Consider the following 25,525-nt stretch of genomic DNA (forward strand, 5'->3'; position numbering starts at 1 on the left):
GGACCCTACAAAAGCTCCTCAAAACTTTATCTCTACAGGCTTTGGTACAAAAACTTCCCCCCAAAATTCTAATACCCAGACTTTGGGGAATATCCGCTGACCACTGCCACCATCAAGTGCTTTTGAAACCACAAACAGAGGTGGACACTTGAAAAGATAAAAATTCCTTTGTCCCAGTTTGAGATCCCTACCTGCATTACTATTGGCTGACGAGATACCTGGCAAGGGACAGGAGATATAATTAACCCCTTAGCCACCAGGCAGCTGGTCATCCCTCCTGATTATGACAGCCCTGATCCTGTGAGAAGTTTTTCAGGGGTCTACTTTTGCAGAATTCATGGAAGAATCAAGGTTTTTCTTGCCCTCTGCTGGACTTTCTCCAGTGTGTCCACATCCTTTCTATAATGGGGGAGGGAAGCAGAATTCGACACAATACTCCAGATGTGGCCTCATCACTGTCAAATAAAGGTCAATAATCACTTTTCTAGATCTGCTGGCAATGCTCCTACTAATGAAGCCCAATATGTCATTATATTTCTTGGCTACAAGGGCACACTGTTAACTCATATCCAGCTTCTCATCCACTGAAATCCTCAGGTCCTTTTCTGCAGAACTGCTGCTTAGCCAGCTTGTAGCAGTGCTTGGGATTTTTGTGTCCCAAGTGCAGGACTCTTCATGTCTCCTTGTTGAATCTCATCAGATTTATTTTGTCCCAATCCTCCAATTCGTCCAGATCACTCTGCACCCTCTCCCTACCCTCCAGCATATCTAACTCTTCCCCCTAGCTTAGTGTCATCTGCAAACTTGCTGAGGGTGAAATCCATCCCTTCCTCCAGATCATTAATAAAAACTATCTTCCAACTTTTAATGACTTAACCAACCAACCAATGGAGGTGCTAATGGTTCTTAACAGCCTCTTGTAACTATTTGAACTATCTACTCACAGTCTTTTTTTCTCTTCCACTCCCGTATTCCCTCCTCCCCCCCCCCTTATTTATTCTTGGATTTGGACTTATTATACTCCGGTCATCTGAAGAAGTGGGTTTTGCCCACGAAAGCTCATGATAACATCTACATGTTTTGTTAGTCTTTAAGGTGCTACTAGACTATTGGTTGTTTTTTAAGGTTATCCTATTACAGACTAACTCGGCTATCCCTCTGAAGATTAATAAAGATGTTGAATAAAACCAGCCCCAGAACCGACCATTAGGGCACCCTGCTTGATACCAACCTCAAACCAGAAATCGAGCTGTTGATCACTACCCGTTGAACCTGATGATCTAGTCAGCTTTCTTTCTACCTTCCAGCCCATTTATCCAATCCATACTTCCTTAACTTGCTGGTAAAGATTTTGTGGGAGACTGTATCAAAAGCTTTATTAAAGTCAAGGTATATTATATCCACCACCTTCCCATGTCCATAGCGCCAGTTGTCATAGAAGGTAATTGGGTTGGTCAAGCATGACTTGTACTTGGTGAATCCATGTTGACTGTTACTGATCACTTTCCCTTCTTCCAAGCATGAGTGGTATATCGGTAAGGCAAAGAAAGGCAACTGATATTTTTGTTATGGTTCATGCAGGTTCCGGGGCAGTGTGGAAGCCTAAGTAGCAGGGAACCTCCTCAGCTGCCTGCCCAGGAACCTGCATGAAACATACAAGCTCAAATTTCAAACACAGGGCTGCCCAGCTTGCAGGCTGCCTCAGGAGTGCCTGCTGGCTGGGTCCTAGTGCACATTGGATAGTCGACTAGTTGCTTACAACCCTACATTGGACCTGTCTTTTAAGACTTGATCTCAAGGGAAATTATTCCACTGATTAAAAAAAAAAAAAAGACATCGAAGAGTAACGGTAGTTCGAATTAGGATCTTTAATTCTAATTCCGTGTGTAGCCGCAGGCACGGAGTTCGGACCAAGGGGGATTTAAAAATGGCGGTGCCCGGGGAACATGCAAATGAAGCCCAGGATATTTAAATTCCGGGTTCATTTGCAACTCTGCTTGCCCTCATTACCCTAACTAGCTCGAACTAACGAGCTAGTGTAGACGTACCCTTATTATCTGATGTGCTTACTGCTGTTGAAAACATCAACCATGGAAGCCCTCAAATTGTTTGTGCAAGGAAGTGAAAATGAGGTGGCAACTTTTGCAGTCTGATTCTAATCATTTCTTTGGGGAAGGAGGGGAAGGGAAGAGGAAGCAAATGCCAGCTGAGGGTGAGGCCTGACACTTTGCCTGATTGTATGAAGAAAGGACAGAGATTTCTCTATTAGCTTTAGCTGGTGCTTGCCATTCTGTGTTCCCCAGAATCAATGAGAGGAGTCCTAAGGGTGTTTGCAAGCTGCCTGTAGGTCAACTATCAGAGTACATGAAAAAAATGTGACTGGCATTTCTTATTCCCAAATTTAGTGCTATTAATTAGGTACCTTCTGCATTTCTGGCACATGGTACAAAACAGTCCCCATTCTGTTGTGAAAGAAATTGCAAAAAAGTGGAGGGTTTTTTTTCCAATAATAATTTGCTTGGGTACTAGGATTTATCTGGAAGGGGATAAGCGTGCAGTGAACACGGGACATGGAATGCACTGGGAAGGGGAGGGAAACAGTGGGAAGTTGGGGAGGGTGTCTGGCAGGGCAGAGGATAGTGTCTGGCCAGAGGAGATACTGCCTCCCAAAGTGGAAGCTTCACCCACCATCCATGCTTCCAAGTGCTTCAAAATGGATTATTTGAATCATAGAATCATAGAATAATAGGACTGGAAGGGACCTCGAGAGGTCATCGAGTCCAGCCCCCCGCCCTCAAGGCAGGACCAAGCTCTGTCTACACCATCCCTTACAGATGTCTATTTAACCTGTTCTTAAATATCTCCAGAGAGGAAGATTCCACCACCTCCCTTGGCAATTTATTCCAATATTTGACCACCCTGACAGTTAGGAATTTTTTCCTAATGTCCAATCTAAATCTCCCCTGCTGCACTTTAAGCCCATTACTCCTTGTCCTGTCCTCAGTAACCAAGAGGAACAAATTTTCTCCTTCCTCCTTGTGACACCCTTTTAGATATTTGAAAACCACTATCATGTCCCCCCTTAATCTTCTTTTTTCCAAACTAAACAAGCCCAGTTCATGAAGCCTGGCTTCATAGGTCATGTTCTCTAAACCTTTAATCATTCTTGTCGCTCTTCTCTGTACCCTTTCCAATTTCTCCACATCTTTCTTGAAATGTGGCTCCCAGAACTGGACACAGTACTCCAGCTGAGGCCTAACTAGTGCAGAGTAGAGCGGCAGAATGACTTCACGAGTTTTGCTTACAACACACCTGTTGATACAACCTAGAATCATATTTGCTTTTTTTGCAACAGCATCATGTGCACCATGATTTTTCCAGGGACTGAGTTGAGGCTGACTGGTCTATAGTTCCCGGGATTGTCCTTCTTTGCTTTTATAAAGATGGGCACTACATTTGCCTTTTTTCAGTCATCCGGGACCTCCCCCAATCACCATGAGTTTTCAAAGATAATGGCCAATGGCTCTGCAATCACATCAGCCAGCTCCCTTGGCACCCTCAGATGCATGATATCCAGCCCCATGGATTTGTGTATGTCCAGCTTTTCTAAATAATTTGTAACCTGTTCTTTCTCCAGTGAGGGCTGTCCACCTCCTTCCCATATTGTGCTGCCCACTGCAGTAGTCTGGGAGCTGATCTTGTCTGTGAAGTCAGAGGCAAAAAAAGCATTGAGTAAAAAAAGCTTTTCCCAAATCAACTAGGTTAGCTCCCTCATCCAGTAAGGGCCCCACACCCTCTCTGATCACCCTCTTATTGCTAACATGCCTGTAGAAACCTTTCTCATTACCCTTCACATACTTTGCTAGCTGCAATTCCAATTGTGCTTTTGTCTTCCTGATTGCTCCCTTGTATTCTCAATCTATATGGCTGTGTCTAGACTGGCCACTTTTTCCGGAAAAGCAGCCACTTTTCCGGAAAAACTTGCCAGCTGTCTACACTGGCCGCTTGAATTTCCGCAAAAGCACTGACGATCTTATGTAAGATTGTCAGTGCTTTTGCGGAAATACTATGCTGCTCCTGTTCGGGCAAAAGTTTTTTTCCGAAAAACTTTTGCGCAAAAGGGCCAGTGTAGACAGCAGAGATTTGTTTTCCACAAAAAAGCCCCGATCGCAAAAATGGCAATCGGGGCTTTTTTGCAGAAAAGCGCATCTAGATTGGCCACGGACGCTTTTCCGCAAAAAGTGCTTTTGCGGAAAAGCATCCTGCCAATCTAGACACGCTTTTCTGAAAATGCGTTTAACGGAAAACTTTTCCGTTAAAAGCATTTCCGGAAAATCATGCCAGTGTAGACGTAGCCTATATTTATACTCCTCCCTAATCATCTGTCCAAGTTTCCACTTCTTGTGAGCTTCCCTTTTGTGTTTAAGGTCACCAAGGATTTCACTGTTAAGCCAAGAGGGTCACCTACCATATTTGCTTTTGTAACTCTACATTGGGATGGTTTGTTCCTGTGCCTTCAATAAGGCCATGTCTGTAATTATTTTCTTTAATTTACCAGTGAACATTTTGATGTATTTAATTGTGGTCCTGCTGTCTTTGTTTTCTTCAGTTTGTACAATAACTACATTTGTGATGCTGGAGCAGAAAATATTGCAAGAATACTTCCTGCAATGGCATCTTTAAGGGTTCTACAGTAAGTATCAAATCTTCAGAGAGAATAAAGGGGGGAAAAGCTTGCTGAAATACTATAAAATATGATATTGTAGATTGATATTTTATTGCTTGAGCTGTTACCATCAGCTGAGGCGTTTCAAATCCGTGGAGACTGGGAATTTGCACCCCTGTGTTCATGGGAACAGAGGGGAAGGAGAGAATGTGGGGGGAAATCACTAAAGAGAGCGTTAAGTATCAGAGGGGTAGCCGTGTTAGTCTGAATCTGCAAAAGCGACGAGGAGTCCTGTGGCACCTTTTCAGTTAGTCTATAAGGTGCCACAGGACTCCTCGTCACTTTTAAAGAGAGCGTTGTGATTGCAGATTGGGGTAGGAAGAGGAAACCCAGGGAGCTATGAGGGGAATGATTACAAGATGGAGCCTAATCAAGTGTTGGTATTTGTGGTTAAGTCTGAAAGTCAATTATGCTCCTCCTTTCAAAACATAAATAACTCTTACCCACTCCACCAGTGATAACCACAGAATTTTGGGAGGGCTAGTGATATTCTTAAAGGCATGTACAGGCTTATCTTGTTTATTTTATTTAAAGAAAGAAGCTGAGAAGCTGTATGCATTCCCCAGTTTCCTCAGGCAGAAGAAATGTGTGTGTGCTGGGTACAGATGTGGTCACTAAAATTAGAAAGGTTTAAGGGACAGTCCCAGCTCTAACTGCATGTCTGGGAGCCACTGAACCACACCAAGTCTGAAGGGATTTGCAATTCATAGCACTTCAGACATAGGTGCAGGAAGCAAATGTGAGGGGCATGCTGCGGCACTCCCAGCTTTTGCACTCAGCTTTCTTGTTCCTAGGGGCTGGCCCAGGTTCAGGTCTCTGGACAGCCCTGGGGGGTCCTGCTGGGCCTTGGACTTCCCTGGCCCTATTGGCTTTGCTGCCGCTTGTTGGCATTGACGACTCTGCCACCTTTGGGATCCCATTGCTCGCTGGCCCCATTGCAGCCTGTTGGCCCTGAGGGTCCAGACCACCCGTCCTAGAGGCTCAACTGCTGCCCAGGATCCCACTGCTGGTCTAAGGTTCTGCTTCTGGCATTGGTCTGGTGCTCAGCAGTTGTCCCCAGTTGTGGCTCCAGTCTGGGGGCTATGAGGGGCTGTGGTTGCCAACTGTTGTGGACCCTATGGATTGGACACCATTGCTGCAAATGGCATCCACTCGGGGCTGAAAGAATTGTTGGGCCTCTGGGCAAGGAAGGGGTAGGGGGTGGCTCCATGCTCTCAGAAGAGGAGGGGCCTTGGGCAGAAGGATGAGTGTGAGGGAAGCCAGCCCTCAGTGCCACCTGAGCCATGCCATGGCCACACACATCCAGCCAGCTCACAGTGGTGATGTAAAGGTGATTTAAACTGCCTGGGGCTTCAGCTGCCACCACTGCAACAGCAGCTGAGGTGGCAGCTGGGAGCTCCAGAACCTTTTGAATAACCAGGCCCCGGAGCAGCTGCCCCCATTCTCCCCTGCCCTGTCAGTGGATCTATATCCAGTAGGTCCGGTCGGGAGAGTTGACAAACAACAGAGGGGCACAAAACTGGGGTAAAGGAGACAGCCTAACTCAGCATTCCCACCTTAAAAACTGTTCCAGTGCCACTGACTTCAGATACTTCATAAGTCATTGTGTAGTGCAGGGATTCCCAACCTTTTTCAGTCCCCGTGTCCCCTTGGCTTTTAGTAAACCTTCCCGTACCCCCTATTCAATATGAAAAGAAATAAAACTTGAGAGGGCTGAAGAGATGATGACTCAGGAAATTGACTATTTTAATCAAGAACCAGATGGCAGGTTGAGTTTCCCTTTGAGGACTAGTTTTCTTAAATTAATGCCCCATATCTCCCTTTATCTTAAGGATGATGTTTGATTACTATGATGGTTTGTGTGTCCTAGACTAATAGCCAACAAATGTGGTTTTACCTTCAGTGTTCAGTGTAACAAGATAACTGATGCTGGAGCTCAGAAGCTGACTGATAGCCTCAGAAAATGTCCCCACATCGAGAGTGTGGCGTAAGTCTCTGGACTATGTCATTGTAGCTTAGATCTATAAACTGAGTCAGGATTTGTTCTGATGCTGGTTTTAGTAGATTTGTCAGATTTTGTAACAGGATCCAAAAATGTCAGTAGTCCAAAAGCAGCAACTAAGTCTCCAGAATATCTGGCACTCTGTTGGCACTAACCCCTTCTGTGACAACAAGAGCTAGACTGTGCTGCTTACATGCCTGCTTTGAGCATCTCACTGGACAAGTTGAAACACACACACACACACACACACCAATGTACCTGACCTGCTGTGTGGGCTGAGATGAGGGAGATGTGACCCTACCTCCTGCCTAAAAGGGCCACTCTGCATTCTAGGGTTCTTCCCAGCCAAAGGGACTCAAGGGGAGGCAGCTGTTCCACAATCAGAACTGAGCCCCAAAAGTCTACACATGGGAACCTACCTCAAAAAGCCAAAAGCGCATGAACCCTGTAATCCGAGGCTACGTCTATACTGCAGGCTTCTTGCACAAGAACTGTTTTGCAGAAGAGTTCTTGTGCAAAAAATCTTCCACAAGAGCATGTCCAAACTGCCATGTGCTTTTGCGCAAGAGCATCCCTGGCAGTGTGGATGCTCTCTTGTGCAAGAAAGCTCTGATGGCCATTTTAACCATAGGGGCTTCTTGCATAAGAAATTCATGTTGCCTGTCTACATGGCCCTCTTGTGGAAGAGCTCTCGCACAAGGGGGCTTATTCCTCATCAGGAGAGGAATAACTCTTCTGGAAGAAGCCCTGTTTTCCAATGCTATACTGTAAATTTACTTGCGCAAGAACATGCGTGCAGTGTAGACAGCTGGCAAGTTTTTGCACAAGAACAGCTGTTCTTGCACAAGAAGCATTCAATGTAGATACAGCCTGAGAGTCTAAATGCCATTGTTTGTCTTGACAGCATAGTTCAATTAAAACATTTTGCTAGTGGTGATTTTACATGAAGGCTACGTCTACACTGGCATGATTTTCTGGAAATGCTTTTAACAGAAAAGTTTTCCGTTAAAAGCATTTTCGGAAAAGAGCATCTAGATTGGCACGGACGCTTTTCCACAAAAGCACTTTTTGCGGAAAAGTGTCCGTGCCAATCTAGACGCGCTTTTGCGCAAAAAAGCCCCGATCGCCATTTTAGCCATCAGGGCTTTTTTGCGCAAAACAATACTGTGCTGTCTACACTGGCCCTCTTGCACAAATGATTTGCGCAAAAGGGCTTTTGCCCGAACGAACACAGCATAGTATTTCCGCAAGAACACTGATAATCTTACATGAGATCGTCAGTGTTCTTGCGGAAATTCAAGTGGCCAGTGTAGACAGCTGGCAAGTTTTTCCGCAAAAGCAGATGATTTTGCGGAAAAACTTGCCAGTCTAGACACAGCCAAAGTGTAACAAGCTGTTGAGGGGAAGACTGTGTGGACAGTAAATCTTTACTCTTCCGTAAGCCACTGATGTTGGAAAGCAGGGTTTATTATCCTCACACATTTCCCTGGGCAACTTCTTATAGTTTTCCCATTGCATTGTGTTTTAAATAGCTGCTTTGTTAATACTTCCCATTACATCAACTTGTGTGCCATGTCAGGCTGCCAGTTCTGAAAGGCAGGCAGACGGGCAAGCCCTTTTGATGGCTGACCAATGCTTTGGGGGAACCGACTTGTGAGTTCTGACAGATACTCAGGGTCAGGGGTTTTGGTGGGATCTGAGTACTGCTCCCCAAGAGATTAATGTAACTGATTCCGTTACCAGAGAGCACTTGCTGAGTGCATCATTTTCCCTTTCCTCTTCCAAAGAAAAGAATGTGGATTTGTGAACCTTGAACTAAAATGAGGGAGGGAAGAAATGCAAACTTTAAATGAAAGGCAGCTATTGCAAAGAAATAGTGCTGGAAGTTTGCAAATTAAACATTCTGTTAATCTTGTTTTCCATTTCGACTCACTGTCCCTTAGGATGTGGAATCCTACCATTCCTTATGGAGTTCTTGAGTACCTTCAACAGCTGGACTCCAGAATCAGTTTGCTGTAGTCTCAGCTGATCTTGTCAAGGTAGCTGAACTATTTCATTTTATTTTTTAACCCTGTAATCTGGACACTCTGGGAGTGGGAAAGCACAGTAGTTCTCAAAAGGCATGATCTGATCAGAGATGGCATGGTCATATCTAGTCATTGTTTCCATTTTTCCCTTTTCAAACTAATTTGTGGCTGGGAGGTAATATGGATTCTGTAAATATTAATCCTAGGTGGTTTCTATGAAAGCCAAAAGACATTGCTGATACTGTGCTATAGTCCTTACAATAAATGCTTTATTCAAAATCATGCTGTAGGAAGCATGTACGCTACTAGCCAAGCATAATATATGTAGCATCTTCTATTCACACCCCCTGTACAGGCAGTCTCTGGGTTACACGGATCCGACTTATGTCGGATCCGTACTTACGAACGGGGCTTTTCTCGCCCCGGAGGACGCGGGCGGCGGGACCACCCAGACGCGTCGCGGTCCCGCCTCCCGCGTCCTCCGGGGCGAGAAAAGCTGCTCCGCGTCTCCCTGGTCTGCTGGGGGGGGGGGGGGGGGGAGGAGCCAGCAGACCAGGGAGACGCGGAGCAGCTTTTCTCGCCCCGGAGGACGCGGGAGGCGGGACCGCGACGCGTCTGGGTGGTCCCGCCGCCCGCGTCCTCCGGGGCGAGAAAAGCCCCATTCGTAAGTACGGATCCGACATAAGTACGACATAAGCAGACCAGGGAGACGCGGAGCAAAGCCGCAGAGGACGTGGGCGGCGGGACTGCACAGATGCGCCGTGGTCCCGCCACCCGGGTGGGGACACCTGGGATCACACTTGGGGACACCTGGGGTAGAGCTGCTGGAGTGCTGCCGGGTTGGTCCCCGCAGCGCCAAGGTGCGGTGCTGCGGGGACCTACCCGGCAGCGCCCCAGATGCTCTGTCCCAGGCGTCCAGATTCAGCTGCTGTTGAAACTGATCAGCGGCTGATTCCAAGAAGCCCGGGGCAGAGAAACTCTGCCTCAGGCTTCCTGTAGTCAGCCGCTGGTCAGTTTCAGCAGTGGCTGAATCTGGACGCCAGTTCCAACTTACGAACAAATTCAACTTAAGAACAAACCTACAGTCTCTATCTTGTACGTAACCCGGGGACTGCCTGTATCCTATTACTAGATACTGTGTCTTTAATTTTTTTTCAGATCCTGTAAATCAAGACTGGCTCTCAAGTGTATGAAGTTTGCAGGCTCTGATTCTACTGTTTACCCAGATCTCTGGCAATAAAATTCCAGGCCATTTCAGCACTGTGTAAACCTGATCCTGATCTTTCATACACTGAATTAAATCAGAACTATAACCCCACTGAAGTCAATGTCGCTAGCACCAGTATGAGCAGGATACTTTTGATTTCACGAAGATGAACAGTGGTTATCAAGCTAAAGGGCACAGAACTGATATTGTGCTCTCATAATTTTCACAGGTAACCTTAAGATGAGGTGAAAACATTACTGACTTTCCCTGTCTTCTTTGTTGCATTACGAATGAAGAAAAAAAATCTAACAACTTCACTAGCTTTCCTGAGAGGTACAGAATGGAAAATTCCATTGGAATGTCAGACAACAGTTCAAATCAGTAGATAATGAGGTCCTGATGCTCCTACTTAAGCAGGTTCGTTCAAATGCTATTGAAATTGACTGAATCAGCTCCCCTGAACAAGCCATTAAGAATTATGAAGCTTCACAAGTGTAAAGAAGATCAAGCTACAGTGGCTACTGTTACAAATTAACAAGGTGTTCGTCCATGTAGAATTCTATAATAACCATATTTCCCACACCGTGCGAAGGAATGGAGTCTGTGGGAACTGCGGTGGAGACCTGTGGATAAAGTGATTCTTTTCATGATGCCCTCTGTATCTGAAAATGCAGTTGGCATGGTGAGTTTGAACTATCAAGGCCCACTACTGGAGCTTTTTCACATGCAAATCTCCATTGTAAGCATAATAGCAAGATTGCTCAGCTTAAAGATAGCTATATTGACATGGGGCATTCAAATCCTGGCATATTTACAGTCCTTTAGATTTACAGGTGACACTTGTTAGCATTTTTGTCAAATGTTACACTAATCACATCTGTTATGATACTGTTGCTTTCATATGGTCTTTCACCCAAATCTGTTACTTGCTTATTGTCGATGTAAATCCCTTTTAAATAAGAAGACAGAAGAGAAAATATTACAAGGAAGGGAGAAATTAAAGATAGAAAATGTGAATGATTTTTAACAATAAGATCTTCACAGAAACACATGTACATTTAAATGGATTTAATCTGTTTTGCACAGATATCCTGAAAAATGTGTGGAAATATGCAATTGGCTTTTTCATTTAAATGAGATCTGAAAACTGACATATCTGAATAAATGAGAAGTTTGTTTGAACTTACTGTGGGAAATTCTCAGAGGTGTAGCCATTCTAATCTGTAACTTTAAAAACACTTAGTCTCTAAGGTGCCACAGGACTACTCATTGTTTGTATTGTGGTAAAGTTATAGAAAAACCTGCAGGCACAAATCATTAACATAAAATACATGTCAAATTACACACAATGCTTTTGTGAAGCGAAATGATTGAAACTGAAAGTTTTGATTATGAAAGCAAAGATGTATCCTATTCATGTTTATGGACTGGATTCATGGGTCTATGATCTCTTGTACTTCAAAACAGGAACATGGAAATAAGACTATTCAACCAACACAACTTCTACATGAAGGCGATGTCTACACTGCTGATATTTTTTCAGAAAAATATACGCAAATTGTGAACTGCAATTTGTGTATCTTTTTCCAATTCTTTTTTCAGAAGACACTTTTCTGACATTCGGCCCATCTACACTGGGCCAAATGTTGGGGAAAAAACCCCTTTTTCAGAACATCTCGTCTTCCTCGTAAAACAAGGTTTACAGGGATGCTGAAAAAATGCATCTGCTTTTCTGAAATTTTTTTTGGAAAAGCAGATGCCTACCTTGGATATGGCAGAGTTTTTCCGGGATACTAGAGTATCCTGGAAAAACTCTGCAGTCTAGACATAGCTGAAATCACAGCTTCGCATTGTTTCATGGACCACTTTTATAGAGTCTTGAAGAACAAGGCATGCTAGAAAAGCCATTTTCAGTGTATCAGCATATGTTTAGCTATTAGGCTCTGTATTTAATGATCCAAATCCTGATCCTATGGAATTCAGTGGCAAGATGTCAGTTACCTGTGTATTTCAGTTTGACCCTATGTCATTGGACGGTTTTTATGGTTTTCTAGAGACAGTGTGTCAGGACAAGCAAAGTGGTTTCCTGTGCATTTAGGGACTATATATGGGAGAAATTAGATTAAACAAGAGAATTTGAGGGCTCACTTCTGTACTTCAAAAATTGGAAGGCTAGATACTTGCACCTCATTCTGGTGTTGCAAAGTAGCTCAAAGCTAGCTCATCCAGCTACTTGAAAATTTCCCCTTGGTAAGAGGAAACCCAGAATGGCATTAAGACTCTGCACCATACAAATTATAGGGCCCAAATTACAGCTGCACTCCAGCTATTCCTAGTTGCAGAAACTGCCCCTGGAGATCAAAGGCTTCTCTAATTTCATCTGAGGACCAGTCCTTTGCAGGCCCCAAATTCTAGACAGGTCACAGTGCCACACAGTTACCCAACTGGGCCAATGATTCTCATTGGAATAGTTTTCCCACACTGTCGCACATTGGTTGGCTGATACTAGCCATGTACAAGACATTTTAGGCAATCTATCTTCCTGTTGAACTTGAAAAGTTAGTGAAATGGTCACTAATCCCGTCTCTGCTGACATCGTGCTTATATAGTCACATTCCTTTGTCTAAAGTCAACCCACCTTGATATGAGCTTTCATGTTCTTTCCAATAACTTATGCCTTTCTGCTGACGTCTCTCTGGTTCCAGAATCTCTTCAGAGGCAATGAGACAAAGACCAAATAAAGAAAAGAGGTAAGGGAAGATTGAACCAGCTTTCAAAAGAGGACTGGAAGATGGGAGATCAGCTAAATGGAGGAAATAGTAAGAGGGAGACAGGTCAGAGGGCAGAGGAACAAGCAATCCAGCAGATCATTTTTATAATTAGAAAAGGAGACATTTTCTTCACTTTGTGCCAGACTTTTTGACTCCTGTCAGGATTGAAGGAAAACTCTGAAAAAAAACTCTCCGTTGCCCCTTCATGACTAGTTTTGCAGTCTTTGGACAACTCCTGTGTGTTAAATTCCCACCAATATCTTCGGAAATTCTGTGGCAGACGTGGGCCTTATAAGTTATCTTTTCTTAACTAAGTTGTGCCACAGAGCAACGGATGCTATTTTAGGGCCATATTTTGCAGCCCCTAGCCACAGCAAGTTATGGAACAATCTTACTAAACTGAATGTATGGAGCTGTTTCACTGGACTGTATAAAATAGTTCTAAACTGCACTGGTATTCCTTTAATGAGTTTGAGTGATGTAAAGATAATGTATAGTTTGTATAAACTCAGATGCAATTGGTGTGTGTATTCTGTTTGTAAACATTTAAAATGAAATAAAAATATACATGCGTATATAAAAATATATTTGCTAAATAGTTTTAATGTTTTGTTTGAAAGTTACTCAACTACCTCCTGCTTCCCAGTTGCAAAATCAGACTCTATCACCTCAGCTAATGGAAAGCTGAGCATTGTTTAAACTCTGTTAAAAATTGGGGTCTAAATCCATGTAGGGAACAATCCTGGCAAAAGGAGGGATGAGAACCTAATAAGTATTTCACTTGCTTTACTATCAATGAAAAAAAGTGACCCAGACAGAGATTGCATCTTAAAGTGGTGTCCATTTGTTCAAGAACTCCGAAATGGTAAGAACTAGGACCACAAAATTTGGTATACAGCTTCCTATTATTGTAACTTAAATAAGGTCAGAGTTTGGTTGTGCCAGAATAATGGGATGTGCATGGAATTTGATTGTTTTTCATAGAATGGAAAGGTAGGGGGTCTGGTAGGAGGGACAGTTGTACTGCAGAATCACCAAGGGGAGAAGCAAAGGGACCAAGACAGCTATAACCCCATTGTGCCAGCAGGGGACAGGAGTGGAGAAAGGGACAGCTACCTATTATATATTTCAGAGAGTTTGTGTGTCTGTCACCCTCACCTGGCTATATCCGCTGCAGCTGCAGAGGCCATGGATAGGCACTTTTCACCTGGCCCCAAGCTGCTGTGGTAAAAGAGGGCTGGGGGGGTTGTCTTCTCTCTCTGGGGCAACCTGCACACTGGACGCCTGGTCCCTAACCCCACCCTAGAACAATGATTTAAATGAAGAAAAATAAAACTTGCTTGAGTTAAGGACCTGATCAAAGTCACGTAATTCTTCTAGATTTTAAAATATAGTAAAAATAGCTCTGCTACTTTCATTTAATGTATTCTTTGTCTTCTATAAAAGCTAGATTTTAGTAGCTAAAGACTTCTAAACATGGAACATGGAGTTGGTTTAGGAAAGTTTGATTTCTAGAAAGTACACTAAATTCCTTTGTGTAAATGAAAACAGAATGACCCCCAGCAAACTGATTGCATACTTTTTAATGGCAAGAGGTCAGTCTCAATGTATTGCTTTTACATGTGTACATAACTTGAATTGAAACACTGTGCAAAGTATCCTATTAAATTATTAATACTCTAGATTTACATTGGATTAGCTCTAGCTACCCTACTGTAAGACTCTGAAAATTAAAAACAAAAAAATATCCACACCTTACAAAACGATCCCTTTCTATAGGACTGTTTTGAACAGAATTTAAGTTGCAGTAAATTTATAATATATGCAAACTGACTTTCTGAACTAACAGCCAGTGAAGTTTTCAACGTGTCCTGCTTTGAACTTAGATTGCTTATTGGGGTAACAGGTTTACTCAAAAGTTTATCAAATCCAAGTAAAGACTTTGTTTAAAGTATTGAGACACCACTTTTTAAAATGTCCAGAATTACCTAAAGAGGCCCGGTGCTGCAAAAGACTCACTACAGTTAGTGTAACAATGCTGATCCATGAATCATGGGGAAAAGTCACAGCAGAAACATTCTGATGCTGCTAAGCCACCTTGTCTTGTCCATTTTGTCTCCAATTCGTTCCTTTTCATTTGAACATTCAAGGCCACAGTTTCTTGTCCCACAAATCCAGTCTTGGCATATTTTCAAGTGTGCAACAAACCTATTTAAAAGAAAAATGGAGTATTATGGCTGCATTAACTCATTAGTCCCCCGGCTCCCCAATGATTTGGGTTTAATCTAGGAAGCACTAAGTAGTGAAGAATAGCATGCAAAAAATCCCAAAGTAGACATTTTTCAGGTGAATATTATTTATGGTTTTTTTAAATTTTTGCTTTGTTTTAAGGTTGAGACTGTTGGTTGTGAATCCTAGGCCAGTTAAACAAATAAAGGTCTGAACCAACTCCCTCACTGAAGTCAATGCCACTCTTCAGATCCCCATGTCAGTGTGCTGGGTTAGGTGCTTATGATAATTCTAACGATTATGCATGTCCAAAATTCATGGGAGAAGACACATGGTGTTATCATTTTAAATGTAATTGGACGGCTCTCCTGAAATTCAGCGTAAATTCATAAACAAAAGGGGTTTTTTAGACAAAAATAGGTTGCTGTTGCCACTGTATAACATGCAAAGTTCAAGCAATTCTTGCCCCAAAGTTCTTGAGCAAAAGTGGATCAAATTCTTGTGTTGTTCAGTGTCACTATTTGAAGCGGCCAGAGTTTTCTTTGACAACTTCCATAACTGTTTGTTAGATACATGTAATCAAACATTCTTTACACACTAAAATTCATTATTGCTGATGTTTGATAATAGCTAACAGTTGTCCCAACAGTTGTAGATTAAACATTTTCTCCAAGATACGACACTCAGAAGGCAGGCCGCAGTTTCTGAATGGAGTCAGACTGTGAAATTAAACAGCGGGTGAAAAACCTAAGTGCATCACTTGTCCTTCAGTGGGGGTGTGTTTAGACTACACCTCTCTGCTGACAGAGAGATGTAGATTAGGCACATCGAAATTGTAATGAAGTGGGGATTTAAATATCCTGTGCTTCATTAGCATAAAAATGGCTGTCACTTTTTTCTGGCATGCAGCTTTCTCGGAGAAAAGCAGCAGTCTAGACGCTGATCTTTCGAAAAATAAAACCTTTTTTGAAAGATCCCTTATCCCTCGTAAAATGAGGTTTCCAGGATCTTATTCTTAATCTTAATGTAAGAACAACACTGTGCCCAAGAACAGGTTTGACAAGATCCCCTGCCCTGAAAAATTTCAGCATACTGATAAGTACAACTTGTAGGCTATGTCTACACTGGCATGATTTTCCGAAAATGCTTTTAACAGAAAAGTTTTCCGTTAAAAGCATTTTTGGAAAAGCGCGTCTAGATTGGCAGGACGCTTTTCTGCAAAAGCATTTTTTGCGGAAAAGCGTCTGTGGCCAATCTAGACGCGCTTTTCCGCAAAAAAGCCCTTATCGCCATTTTCGCGATTGGGGCTTTTTTTGCGGAAAACACTACTATGCTGTCTATGCGGGCCCTTTTGCGCAAAAGTCTTTCGGAAAAAGACTTTTGCCGGAACGGGAGCAGCACAGTATTTTCGCAAGAACACTGACGATCTTACATGAGATCGTCAGTGTTCTTGCGGAAATTCAAGTGGCCAGTGTAGACAGCTGGCAAGTTTTTCCACAAAATCATCTGATTTTGTGGAAAAACTGCCAGTCTAGACACAGCCGTAGTGAAAACATAAACAGAAGTTGTGGATAGTGATCAAGAGTTGAATGCAAGGTATGTGTTTCAGTCAGACAGACACAGGCTGTGACTCATTTCCCTGTCCTGTTAGTAGGGGGCACATGGGAGGGTTGATTTCAATAACACTCACTAATCTCCTGTGCATCCACCCACCTGCCTCACACTGGGGAAGCAGCAGCAGCAGCCCCAATCCCCACTCCCACCCACTAAAAAAGAGGAAGTGAGTGCATCTTTTGAGCCAGCAAGGGAAGCAGGAGGACAGGACCGACTGTTGATGGGGCGGCATAATTTAAAGCCTCCCCCAACAAGTATCATAACCCCTCCTCAGCTGGTAGCCCAGCCCTCCTCCTTAGTTTCCCTATGGGGCATTTGGGGGGGAAGGACAAGGGGACGGGGAGTGTGGAGCCAGACACCTGCATAGCAGGGTTGCTCCAAATCCCAGCCAGCCAGAATGTAGAGAGAAGCTGCACGTGCGCGCGCGCGCGCACGCACACACACACACACACACACAAACACACACTCATGCTCTCAATGTCTATGTCTAGACTACGGTCTATTTTTGAAAAAGGATACGCAAATTCTGTGGGAATTTGCATATCCTCTTCTGATCTCACTTTCAAAAGAGGATCTTTTGAAAGTGAAAGTAATCTGGATGCAGTTTTTTTGGGGGAAAAAACCCTTTTTTGAAAAAATTTTCCACCCAAAAAAATGCATCCAGACTACTTTCACTTTCAAAAGTGAGATTGGAAGAATATTTGCAAATTCCCGCTGAATTTGCATGTAAAAAAACCTGTAGTTTAGACATACCCAACCTCAGCCAGCCAGAACACAAAGAGAAACTGCGCGCGCGCATACTCCTTCAATCCCCACAAAACTCAGCCACCCACCCTGAGCTTCTTCCAGCACAGCCTGCCCCACCCTCTTCCCACATGACTTCTATGGAGACCCTTTGTCCCAGAGAGAATGGGGAGTGCCCCCCCCTCGGGGACCCACACCACGACTGCTCCCACCAGAGCACAGGAGTTAACTGAAATGAGTGAGTGAGTGAGTGCCTCTGTTCCCCCTTACCCTGGCTGAGCTGACTGGCCCCAGATAAGGTCATGTGAGACTATTCACGTGCACACCCATCAGCACGTCACCCTGGGGTTGCCCAGGTCTAGGGCCAACAGTGCTCCTTTCTGTTTATGTAGTATGAGGCATGGGGATCGGGTGCTAGGATGGGGGTATGTGTGCCAGTCTAGACGCAGCCCTGGTGGTTTGACTTTCCCAGTGCCCATAAGTGATCACTACATACAACTTTCCAGAACTGCTTGTGAAGGGAATCAAAACATCTCTGCTTGCAAGCAAGTGTTCACAGTTAGGCCTCATTTACACTATAGAGGAAGATAGAATTAGGTCTTGTAGCCTACAAACCTATACACTCTCCTAAACATTCGCACTATTAGGGTATGTCTAACTGTATGGCTCCGTCGACAGAACCATGTAGATTTGTTTGTTCGGCAAAGGGAAATGAAGCCTCGATTTAAATAATCGCGGCTTCATTTAAATTTAAATGGCTACCGCGCTGAGCCAACAAACAGGTGATCACCTGTTTGTCGGCTCAGCGCGGCAGCCATTTAAATTTAAACGAAGCCGCGATTATTTAAATCGAGGCTTCATTTCCCTTTGTCGATCAGCCTAATCTACATGGCTCCATTGATGGAGCCATGTAGTTTAGACACACCCTAATATTCTAGCTGTAGTGCAAGGGGCTACAGGGATTCGATACTGCAAAAGCTGACATTAGCAGGAGTGTAAATTAGTTATAAGTAAGGGTTAATATATCTTAGAAGTTTGGAATGATTTATAGTGAAACTTTCCAGTTATCTCAGGTACAACACAAACAGCTAGACTGGGGTGTTGAGATGTGAGTCAGTATCTTGTGAGACATCTAAAAAGGTATTAAAATAGAATGACCCAGCAAAATTGAATATCCTGCTTTATCAAGAAAACAGGGGCGAAGTGTAACTTGTGGTATTTCTTGGTACTTGACCGCAAGTTCCCTTTTTGCCCTCTTTGGAGAATTTGTCCACAAGGGCATCCAGTGACCTTTCATGCATATTCAAAAGGATGTTCTAATTTAATTGTCCAATCAAATATGTGCACCCACAAAAATCTCAGGGTGCAGAAATCTGTTTTGGCCTTGAGAGGTTGGCTAAAGGTGATACAAAAAGGGCTGTAAGACCCCATAGCAGTTGTGGTGCAGCAGAATTCTCCTCTTCACTGGGGATTCTCTTCCTCACCAAGGATTCTTCTTCCTCCAAACTTTTCCTTAAGAGTACTAGTACCCTTTTCTAAGTTTCCTCTGCTATCACACTGTGACAGGGTGAGACCACAGAGGACCCTCTGGGGCTCCTCACAGAGTGCTGACAAGGTCACTGCCACTCGCCTTGCCACTCACTGAGACTTCTCATCGCTCTGTCCTCTGCTCCAGCTCCACTGGTCTTCCCCAGCCAAGGCCCCGAGCTGAGATCCCTGGCCCCGCAAGAAGCAGTACAGACACTGAACCTCTTCAGGTCCAAGGAGAGTGCATTTTAGGGCCCAGTTTCCTGGGATAACACTCCCCAAATGGGATCAAACCCCAAAGAATTAGGTAAGGCACCTTTAACAATGAAAGGGGGAATGGGGGACACACTGGTCACTTCCACAGATAATAATTATTTACACTGGGTTTGAGAGAAAATAAAAATGATTTTATTAAGTACAAGCAGTAGGATTTAAGTGGTAATAAGCGAGAACAGGCAGAGCAAAGTAGGTTACAAATCAAAAGAAACAAAAGCACTTAGCTAATTCTACACTGAAACCTAAGTATAAACTTTTTCAAACTCACCCTAAATCCTCTTTTCCAGCTGCCCCTCCAAACCAGGACAGTCTCCCTACCCGGGGTCTTCGGTTCCATCCTTCAGATGCAGCTCAGCCAAAAGACCAAAGACCCCTCCCTTCCTATTCTTTTTAAAGAATTCCCATATTTTATGGGGAGTCACCTGGCCACTCCCTACCTACCACTGCTAAGCCTTACAGACAAAAGACTATTTGCATACAACTGCCCAGACACCACAGCCTCTCTTGATGACTTTCATTCACGGATTTAAAAATCATAAAGCATTCCCTATTCCATGGCTACCTCTAGACTGCCCCCTCTTGCACAAGAGAATACGTAAATGAGGCAAAGCCGTGAATATTACATGGCTCGTTTTGTGCAAAACTCCCTCTTGCATGAGAGCCGTTCTTCCTGAAAAAATGTGGCAGAACGGCTCTTGCACAAGAGGGGGGTTTTGCGCAAAAAGGAGCTGTGCAGACAGCTCCTTTTTGCGCAAAAGCCCCTTGCGCAAAAATGGTGGCTCATTAACTATGCAAATGAGGCACAGCGATAGTCACCGCTTTGCTTCATTTGCATATTCTCTTGAGCAAGAGAGGGCAGTTTAGACATAGCCTAAACGTCTAATTTTACACACAAGAATGATACATACACCAAAATAAGATAAATAGAATCAGCGGATCATGACATGAAGATTGATAGGTCACATGAAATAATTTGCTCAAAGCACCCATGAGTTATGTATATTCGTGTCCATTGGTGGTGGTGGTGGTGGTGGTGGGGTCCATCACACATACTCCTTCACCTTTCACTGAGCTCCTCATTCCACCAGTGGAAGGAGGCTCCCCTCACTCCTTAAGGACTCCAGGAGGGTACATGTGATCATGGTGGTATATTAGGTAATTGTAATTGTATATTACTAGGTAATTACAATTGTATAATCAGGCTTCATTTATATTACCACCTTGGGTGTTCAAATCCATTTATGTGATTGTTGCCATGGGCTTTGTAATGTTTGTAATTTTAATACCTATTGTAATAAAAATTGCTTTGTTTTGGTACCACCCATAGTGTATGATTGCTGCGGTTCCCGAAACCTGCCTCCAGAGATAGAGTTTATAGCTCTTCACCTCAGTGACCAGGGTTGAGAACAAACCTTGCAACTTTCTAGTCAGATTGGTGAGCCTACCCAAACCCAAAATCACAGGCAACAAACTCCAGCTTCGTTAATTACATAGCTGGAATTGACGTATTTGATATCCAGTTTTCACACCATCCATCGCCCCTTACTTCTTGTGAGGAGCAGGAGTACTGGCACTGATGGGGGTGCCCTCTGAGTTCAATTTAGCAGGTCTTCACTAGACATGCTAAATTGAATTCTGGAAGATTGACCAGTGTCAATCTTCCGCATAGTGAATACATGGCCTCAGGGTACAGGTCCCATTTCTCCAGGATGCCCAAAAGTGGTAAACCCCAACATAACAGATACCATACTCAAATCTAGAGCCTTTTTGTTCCCTTCTATCTGCCTTTCCTCCCACAATAAAATGCCTTGGAAGGAACTTAAAAAGTTAGTTGGGGTGGAGTGTGGCTCATCATAACAAAAGGGTGTTTCTCAAGACCTGATAATCCCGCCAGGAGGTTCCAGACTGCAGTCCATCTCTCATTAGGCTTGGCTCATTAGACCTTCCTTTCTTTTATTTAATATTTCAGTCTTCACCGAGAAGTGTGAAGGAATGCCTAACATAGTGCATGCTAGTGGGAAGGGAGTAGGTTTAGAAGATAAAATAAAAAAAGAACAAGTTAAAAATCACCTAGAAAAGTTAGATGCCTGCAAGTCACTAGGGCCTGATGAAATGCATCCTAGACTACTCAAGGAGCTGATAGAGGCAGTATCTGAGCCTCTAGCTATCATCTTTTGAAAATCATGGGAGACAGAAGAGATTCCAGAAGACTGGAAAAGGGCAAATATAGTGCCCATTTACAAAAAAAAGGAAATAAGAACAACCCAGAAAACTACAGACCAGTTAGTTTAACTTCCGTGCCAGGGAAGATAATGGAGCAGGTAATTAAGGAAATCATCTGTAAACACTTGGAAGGTGGCAAGGTGATAGGGAACAGCCAGTATGGATTTGTAAAGAACAGATCTGATAGCTTTCTTTGATAGGATAACGAGTCTTGTGGATAAGGGAGAGCAGTGGATGTGGTATACCTAGACTTTAGTAAGGCATTTAATACGGTCTCACATGATATGCTTATCAATAAACTAGGCAAATACAACTTAGATGGGGCTTCTATAAGGTGGGTGCATAACTGGCTGGGTAACTATGCTGGTAGTCAGAGAGTAGTTATTAATGGTTTACAATCCTGCTGGAAAGGTATAACAAGTGGGGTTCCGCAGGGGTCTCTTTTGGGACCGGCTCTCTTCAATATCTTCATCACCGATTTAGATATTGGCATAGAAAGTATGCTTATTAAGTTTGCAGATGATACCAAATTGGAGAAATGGTCTGAGGTAAACAGGATGAAGCTTAACAAAGACAAATGCAAAGTGCTCCACTTAGGAAGGAACAATCAGTTTCATACATACAGAATGGGAAGCGACTGTCTAGGAAGGAGTATGGCAGAAAGGGATCTAAGGGTGAACCACAAGCTGAATATGAGTCAGCAGTGTGACGCTGTTGCAAAGAAAGCAAGCATGATTCTGGGATGCATTAACAGGTGTATTATGAGCAAGACACGATGGCTGTGTCTACACTGGCATGAATTTCCGGAACTGCTTAAAACGGAATACTATTCCGTTTTCAGTTTTTCCGGAAAAGGAGCGTCTACATTGGCAGGCTGCTTTTCTGGAAAAGCCCTTTTTCTGGAAAAGCGTCTGTGGCCAATGTAGATGTGCTTTTCCGGAAAAGAGCCCCGATCGCCATTTTCGCGATCAGGGCTTTTTTCCGGAAAAGACTACTGGGCTGTCTACACTGGCCCTTTTCCGGAACAGTGTTCCGGAATAAGGACTTATGCCCGAGAGGGAGCAGAATAGTTTTTCCGGAATAGCGGCTGATTTTGTACAGTAGAGCGTCGTTGCTTTTCCAGAAATTCAAGGGCCAGTGTAGACAGCTCGCAGCTTATTCCGGAAAAGCGGACACAGCCAAGTAAACACAGCCAAGAAGTCATTCTTCCACTCTACTCTGTGCTAGTTAGGCCTCAGTTGGAGTATTGTGTTCAGTTCTGGGCACCGCATTTCAAGAAGGGTGTGGAGAAATTGGAGAGGGTCCAGAGAAGAGCAACAAGAATGATGAAAGGTCTAGAGAACATAACCTATGAAGGAAGGCTGAAAGAATTGGGTTTGTTTAGTTTAGTAAAGAGAAGACTGGGGGGGGGGGCAATAAAGCAGTTTTCAGGTATCTAAAAGGGTGTCATAAGGAGGAGGGAGAAAACTTGTTCAGCTTGGCCTCTGAGGATAGAACGAGAAGCAATGGGCTTAAACTGCAGCAAGGGAGGTTTAGGTTGGACATTAGGAAAAAGTTCCTAACTGTCAGAGTAGTCAGACACTGGAATAAATTGCCTAGGGAGGTTGTGGAATCTCCATCTGTGGAGATATTTAAGAGTAGGTTAGATAAATGTCTATCAGGGATGGTCTAGACAGTATTTGGTCCTGCCATGAGGGCAGGGGACTGGACTCGATGATCTCTCGAGGTCCCTTCCAGTCCTAGTATTCCATGATTCTATGATTGATCAGTCTAGGGTAAATGTTATATGATTAACTTGATTATTATCACTGATTGTATAATGGTTTAATCACACATCTATATTTCACATAACCTCAAACTTCCATTTGTCTTTTTCACTTTTATTGCTGGACCTGCCAAGAAACTGTTATGGAAATCAGTAACACTGCAGGACAAGCAGGCTACATCTAGACTGGCATGATTTTCCACAAATGCTTTTAATGGAAAAGTTTTTCCGTTAAAAGCATTTGCGGAAAAAAGCGTCTAGATTGGCACGGATGCTTTTGCGCAAAAGCACTTTCGTCATTTTCGCCATCAGGGCTTTTTTGCACAAAACAGTTTTTAGCTGTCTACACTGGCCCTCTTGCACAAATACATTTGTGCAAGAGGGCTTTTTCCCGAACGGGAGCATCATAATATTTGCGCAAGAACACTGACAATCTTACATTAGATCGTCAGTGCTCTTGCACAAATTCAAAGCAGCTAGTGTAGACAGTTGGCAAGTTTTTCCACAAAAACAACTGCTTTTGCGGAAAAACTTGCCAGTCTAGACGCAGCCACTGGGTGCGTCTAGACTGGCAAGATTTTGCACAAAAGCAGCCACTTTTGCGTAAAAACTTGCCAGCTGTCTACACTGGCCGGTTGAATTTACGCAAGAGCACTGACTTTGTAATGTACAAAATCAGTGTTTCTTGCGCAAATACTTTCACACTCCCACTCGGGAAAAAGCCCTCTTGCGCAAGAATACTTGTGCAAGAGGTCCAGTGTAGAAAGGGAAGAACTGTTTTGCGCAAAAAAGCCCCGATGGCTAAAATGGCGATCGGGGCTTTCTTGCACAAAATCCCGTCTAGACTGGCCACGGATGCTTTTGCGCAAAAGTATCCGTGCCAATCTAGACGTGCTTTTGCGGAAATACTTTTAACGGAAAAACTTTTCCGTTAAAAGTATTTGCGCAAAATCATGCCAGTCTAGACGCAGCTGCAGTGTTTAGTTTTAGTGACAAAAATAAATACATCAGTAAGTCATGCACCAGTCTTGTTTCATATTCTCCTGATTTATTCCATCTGAACTGCCTTTCTTAGGTCAATGTGTCAGAAGAGTTATTAAAGGGTGATTTACTATCATAGCTACAGGTAAAACCTGCCCTTACTTGGTGAGGGTAAAACCTGCCCTCGTCTCTAGAAGGATTTTGGGAAGTGATGCAAGGAGTTCGTCAGATACTGAAATACCATAGTGATGAATGAAAGATTTAAAATAACCCCATAGTACGGCAGAGAGCTCAGTTCTATGTGGGACTGGAGTCTTTGTACAGCTGTGTGCCAAAGAGGTGTGTGCATGCATAAAAGGTTAGGCATGGAACTAAAAGATCCATTGCTAGGAAGATTTTCTGCAAGCAGAAACAGGGATTTCAGGACTCTATGGCTACATTTAGATTGCAGGCTTCTTTCGGAATAAGCTTTTCTGGAAGAGATCTGCTGGAAAAACTTTTTTTGAAAGAGAGCATCTACACAGCAAAAGCGCATCAAAAAAGTGATCTGCTTTTTCTAAAGCTAGTGTCCACATTGATTGGACACTATCTCGTATATAAGGCCACCTAGTTCAGCAGTTGCCTCTGAGTGCGATTGCCTAAACCTAGCTGAGAGATGTGCTTACAGGGACCCCTCCGGACAGCTGTTTCTCTGTTTCTGCTGCATGCTTACCTACCTCTCTGAGGGACAGCAAAGCTTTAGCAGTACCTGCTTTGGTTGCCCAGCTTTTTTGGATGCCACAGCTTTTTCCTTTGTGCCACAGAGCCAGGGCTGCCCCATGGTATGCGAAGACCCCACATGGCCATCCTGCAGTTTCTGCAGCAGTCTGTGCAGGCTGTCTTCATGGCCCTCCACGAGATCAACACTGAGCTCATTCTTGAAACCCTCTCCCTGTGTGCAGGAGCAAGACCCATGCAACCGCACCCCACAATGGAGAGAGAGTTCGGGAGGCTGGACACCAGTTCTGACTGGTGGGTCCAGGTGGTCATGGAGGAGTGGGACAAACAGCAGTGGCTCCAAAACCTCCATATGCAGAAGGCCACCTTTTTGGAGCTGTGCCACTGGCTCACCCCTGCCCTCAGATGACACAAGACCCACCTATGGCCCGCCATCCTCCCGGAAAAGTAGGTCACAATTTCTGTCTGGAAGCTCGCAACCCCAGACAGCTACCGGTCAGTGGGCAACCAGTTTGGCGTGTGAAAGTCCACCATCGGGGTCCCTCCCATGGAGATAAGGCACTCTCAGGCTGTCTCCTGCAGGTTGTGAGGGCCATCAACTCCATCCTGCCACACAGGGCCATCTGCCTGGGAGACCTGAACCCGATCATCGCTGCATTTGCTGCCCTGGGGTTCCTGAACTGTGGTGGAGAGATCAATGGAACCCATATTCCACT

The 25,525-nt window shown here is 43.9% G+C and overlaps 2 protein-coding genes across 10 annotated transcripts in view; one reads left to right on the plus strand and one right to left on the minus strand.

Annotated features, from left to right (window-relative positions):
• Window positions 1-13,244, plus strand: part of CIITA (class II major histocompatibility complex transactivator) — a 93,359-nt gene extending 80,115 nt beyond the window's left edge. For 2 of the 6 annotated variants that reach the window (XM_075899297.1, XM_075899298.1), the window contains exons 19-22: window positions 4,610-4,693; window positions 6,630-6,713; window positions 8,672-8,767; window positions 9,914-13,240. In XM_075899297.1, coding sequence (XP_075755412.1) covers window positions 4,610-4,693; window positions 6,630-6,713; window positions 8,672-8,747 — 244 coding nt within the window. In that variant the 3' untranslated portion in view covers window positions 8,748-8,767; window positions 9,914-13,240. Of the gene's footprint in view, window positions 1-4,609; window positions 4,694-6,629; window positions 6,714-8,671; window positions 8,768-9,913 lie in introns of all 6 variants that reach the window. The other 4 variants (XR_012896117.1, XM_014572276.3, XM_075899296.1 and 1 more) reach the window with 4 other exon arrangements.
• Window positions 1-25,525, minus strand: part of DEXI (Dexi homolog) — a 118,693-nt gene that overhangs the window by 66,793 nt on the left and 26,375 nt on the right. For 2 of the 4 annotated variants that reach the window (XM_006120650.4, XM_075899301.1), the window contains one exon: window positions 14,299-14,941. The exons of the other annotated variants lie outside the window; for them this stretch is intronic. The gene's annotated coding sequence lies outside the window, so the exon portion shown is untranslated. Of the gene's footprint in view, window positions 1-14,298; window positions 14,942-25,525 lie in introns of those variants that run through there. 4 annotated transcript variants of the gene reach the window in all.

Source organism: Pelodiscus sinensis, chromosome 16 (assembly GCF_049634645.1).
Source record: "Pelodiscus sinensis isolate JC-2024 chromosome 16, ASM4963464v1, whole genome shotgun sequence".
Taxonomy (NCBI): domain Eukaryota; kingdom Metazoa; phylum Chordata; order Testudines; family Trionychidae; genus Pelodiscus; species Pelodiscus sinensis.